The sequence below is a fragment of the Solea solea genome, chromosome 18 (genome assembly GCF_958295425.1).
Source record: "Solea solea chromosome 18, fSolSol10.1, whole genome shotgun sequence".
Classification (NCBI taxonomy): domain Eukaryota; kingdom Metazoa; phylum Chordata; class Actinopteri; order Pleuronectiformes; family Soleidae; genus Solea; species Solea solea.
In genome coordinates, this window is record NC_081151.1 from 19,933,331 (window position 1) to 19,937,781 (window position 4,451).

General features: G+C 40.0%; 1 protein-coding gene across 4 annotated transcripts in view; it reads right to left on the reverse strand.

Moving 5' to 3' along the window:
- The window catches only part of asap2a (ArfGAP with SH3 domain, ankyrin repeat and PH domain 2a), a 43,356-nt gene extending 40,918 nt beyond the window's left edge, over window positions 1–2,438 (reverse strand). For 2 of the 4 annotated variants that reach the window (XM_058614771.1, XM_058614768.1), the window contains exon 1: window positions 1,850–2,438. In XM_058614771.1, the coding sequence (XP_058470754.1) occupies window positions 1,850–1,975 (126 nt within the window). In that variant the 5' untranslated portion in view covers window positions 1,976–2,438. The remainder of the gene's footprint in view (window positions 1–1,849) is intronic. The other 2 variants (XM_058614769.1, XM_058614772.1) reach the window with 2 other exon arrangements.
- Between the last annotated feature and the right edge of the window lie 2,013 nt (window positions 2,439–4,451).

A 4,451-nucleotide genomic window follows, 5' to 3' on the forward strand; every position in this document is an offset into this window, starting at 1 on the left:
GTCTGCACAACTACAATTCAGCAGCAGCAGGAAAACTACAACAAAGCCACTGAATTGGATCCTCAGCCCAACAATTCATCCACAAAGACCGCCAATTACTGCTGAGCTACTATTTAAAAAGGGAGTCAAATCCACACACTTATTTGTTTACATCTACAGAAAAGCACATTTCCCTCCCCTCTGTCTCTTACTCTTTGGCTTTCGACCCAGTATGAGACGTTGATTTTACCTGTTTTTATTGTATGTTGTTTGTTTTTTTTGGTCTTTTAGGTAGTATTTTTTTTATATTTTATTTATCTCTGATATACAGCATTTTGTTTCCACTGTTTAAAGTGCGTCATAAATAAATAAAGTTGGATTAGAGTCGGCAGATTACACTCTATTTGAAAAACAACCAGCGACAGCAGAGATTTGAATGAATCACAAAGCAGCGACGCAGAAGTTACACCTAGTAGCACCTGTCAGCCGGAGCAGGTGTAGGTCGTAGCTTCCTGGCTCAGTCGGCCACAAATACAGTTTAAATATGACGCCACTTCCCTCGCCTCGATGCAGAGGATCACAGAAGCTTAAGGTGAAGTTGTCACTGAGCCCAGATGTGGATTAACTGGGCCAAACTGACATTAGACGGCAACAACTTATCTCGTCTCTGCACGTCGCATCAAGCCTTCAGAGGCGGGCATCTGTTTTTACCATAAAAGCCACAAAACGATGACTCAAAACTTTTCCTCCTAGGGAACAAGAAGGACACTTTCCTCACCGGCCTCCTCACTTGTCACCTTACTCACTAACTCAGGAGAGCAGGGGCTCACTAACGCACTTAAAAACACCGTGTGTGGCTCATGTGGGAAATTCTATTTTTACTATGAAGCAAGGGCGAGGCACTGCTACACAAAGTGGGGAAACTACAACAAGGGAGGGAGGCAGCGCTGTCAGGGAACAAAGCGGAAGTGTCCTTCCTCCTGATGACCTGCAAGTTAAAGGAGGAACACAAAGTGCTCTCTGTGGGCACACAGTGCACTGCTGAAGTACACTGAAGCAAATGCATATCATCTATCCTCGTGCAATGCAACATAAGAAATGGTTTACTTAAGATTAACTCACTGATTACTGGTGGAAAGTTGTGTTTACTGTATGTAGACAACTGTGTCCAGTGCATATATTAAATAGAAATGTGCTCAGGGCTTCTCCTGTTGTTGTTTTTTTGTATAATTACATTATTAGAAGCATTTGAATTAATCAAATATTGTTTATTAGTTGATTTTTCAGCTGTTTCGGGCTTTTTGAGTAAGAACTTCTGGTTTCTTGTTGTCTCTACGACAGTAATCTGAAAATCTTTGGTTTGTGGACAAACTACTTTTTAGACTTTTCTATGCTTCTCACTATTTCCTACATTTAATAAATCCAACAACTATTACAATAATAAGAAATAAGAAATAGATGATGTTTATGAAATTGAGTCAGTCAATCAGTTGCAACCCTATCCAGCATCCTATAAAAAAATAATCCTTTGCATTTGCTTTGAGTGTTTTCCTTTGTCCAGATTCAAGGTCATACATACTGTGAACAAACTTTAAAAATCCTTGAAGGCAAATCTGGATTTACATCTAGTGAATAGATTGCTCTGGCTGGCTGCACGAGGCAATAAATACCCTTTGATGAATGATGAGCTGATCTTATTGGAATAACATTCATGGAGGATGGAGCATAAGGGATGGGGTTGAAGTGTTAGTGGAGGACACTTTGAGGTGACCCATTTATGCCACTTGTGAAGATAGGACTAAAATGTCAATTCCCACTTTGCACATAAATATTCTTTTTGATGCAGCTTAAAAGAGTTATTGTCACTCACCTCCTCCAGAGAAGCCACTGTGTTCCTGCAATGGGACATTCTGGTGGTGAAGTTGGAGGCAGTGGGTGATTTATAGTCTTCATTCGTCTCCGCCACAAACTCTGAAACTGTGATTTGGTCCGGCATGATTAATCCGTTTGCTGCTGCTGAAGAAGAAGAAGGAGCACTTTGTTTAATCCTCTCTCTCTCTCTCTCTCTCTCTGGTATGTTCAGTTGTAGGACATACAGTTCACAGTAGCAGCCGTAGTAGTGTCTGTGAAGGCCCCCGCGTGTAGTCAACCATCTCCGGGTATGTTTAAGTCATTCCCCGGTTTTGCTCCACACTCACTCCGAGTGTCGCACGTTGGCTCGAGGAGGAGCAGCAGCAGCAGGAGCAGCACCGCGCGGTGCTCACAAGGTGATGTTCACGTTTCTTTATCCGTTCCGTCTTTCAGGTCCACACTTGTCTCGTCCTGTGGTCAGGGGGGAGACAGCGGAGCTTTCTCTGTAACTCTCTCCGTTTCCCTTAACGCCCGAGAGACGGAGACACGACAGAGCCGAGGACGAGTAACTTCTTCCTCCCGAGCCCGAGGAGAAACAACAAACAGGCGTTTCAACGGGAGCGCAAGAAATTGACAAAGGTAGAGGAGGGGATTCAATGGACCTGCAGCAGCCAATCAGAGGCGCCGGCTGGTAATTGGCAGCCAATCAGGATTCGCGGAAGGCGTGAGCTCATGTTGCCTTCACTTGCTCCACGTAAAGGCCAGTTCTATGTGGCATTGACACTATAAACGTGTTTCTATCTTTTTTTAGAATAGATTACATGCATTATTTTAGATCACATCCGTAACTGTGTAAAAAAAATGTTGGCGTGAATTAAAAAATTAATAAATAATAAAATAAAATTCATGCATTGGAAACTTTGGCAGGTGAATGACGAGGACAGGTGAATGACGAGGACAGGTGAATGTTGAGGACAGGTGAATGACGAGGAGGAGAAAGTTGTAAAAGAGTTTTTTAATTTTTAATTTATTTATATTTAAGTTAAGGCCACATTAGTTCCTTGACATGCTTGGGAAAGGAACGGGTGAACAGAGGAATCCTTCATTCATTACTATCTGTAGTCTAATGGACCTTTAAATATTCTTTTAATATTGTACCCTTTAGTTGACTGGTCATTCGATTGGTTGACCTCTAATTTTAAATTCATCTTAGCTGTGTTAGGTAAGGTAACACAGCTTCACCATCAAGTGGTAGTCATACATTCACACTAAACATACACTGAACAATTAAGCACTTTCAGGTGGCTATTTGTATTGTTATTTAGGAAACAAGTGGGGCTTGTAACCGGAAAGTTGCCGGTTCAAATAGGTAAAGGGCAGGGATGCCCCATGACCTCGGGGTTAAACGCAGAGGTCAAATTCACTATCACTATTTGGTCTGTGTGCAAAAATAAGTATATGTGCACCAGAAAGATTTCACTTTTTGCTGTGGTAATTGAGAGAAAGAACTAATACATATACATAATAAAAACATTTTCACAAATAGAGTACCATGTATGACACAGTTATTACAGCACTGCATTTTCCAAGATTCAAAATATATTGCACCTATTATTTTTCACTTACTGGACATTGTATGAATCGCTGCAGTTCAGGCTGTAGCGTGTGATATGCATATTTCCTACAGCACCTGAAAGCAACACCTTGACTACAGCTACAGCGCCACTAAACTGAAGTTTGTTTATAAGGTGTTGCAGTGTTACTTTGAACTATATATGTTTCTGTGCAGATTTCTAGAGTTAATGTTCACATGTACTTTGCCTTAGCTGCTGAGCTGTGAGGATTAATTGTAAAAAACCCTGTAACTGCACAATTCTGCAACAACAGGAAGAAACAAACCATTTTACTTGCATTTAATTAAAGTTGCCATGCGTAAGACTTAGCTAAATGTACTGTATATAATACCTCAAGAACCCTTTAATTAACTTTAATGAATGAAATCTAAAATTAAACTGCACTTGACAAACGACTGATTGCAGCAGAAGGAATAGGAGGAACGTTGCTTAGATACAGTCGTGGGCTAGTATGTTATGTTTTGAATCAAGCAATGATGTTCGTATTATTATTATGTCTGATTGTAGCAAGACATTTGTTTAAAGGCAGCTTTCCTCTGACATTACCAAACATTTTCATATGGATTTTCAGTCACAAGTTTGTGAGAGAAAAAAAAATCCATGCATGCCCTGAAATGGAATATACTTTAAATACTTTATTATTTATTATCCTCTTGCTGGACCTCTGACAGTAAGGCCACGGGTCCATATTTGCCTGAAAGTTCATTTTATAGAAATTCAATTAATCAGTTAAAAGGGCCTCGATGGAACAGATTACCTCATCGAGATATAAAAAATAGGCACATTATGTAGCCGTCTATGTGATGAGGAATAATTTAAAGAGGGATCCAGACAGAGGCAGTACCGACAGTGATGAGACCTGATACTGTGCTATTACCAAAAAATAAGAAATACCACTATTTTGATAAGATTTTACTTAAGTACAAGAAAAAGTGTAAAAATGTACTCAAGTTAAAGTAAAAAAGTAGCTAGTTACTTTTTTAACAA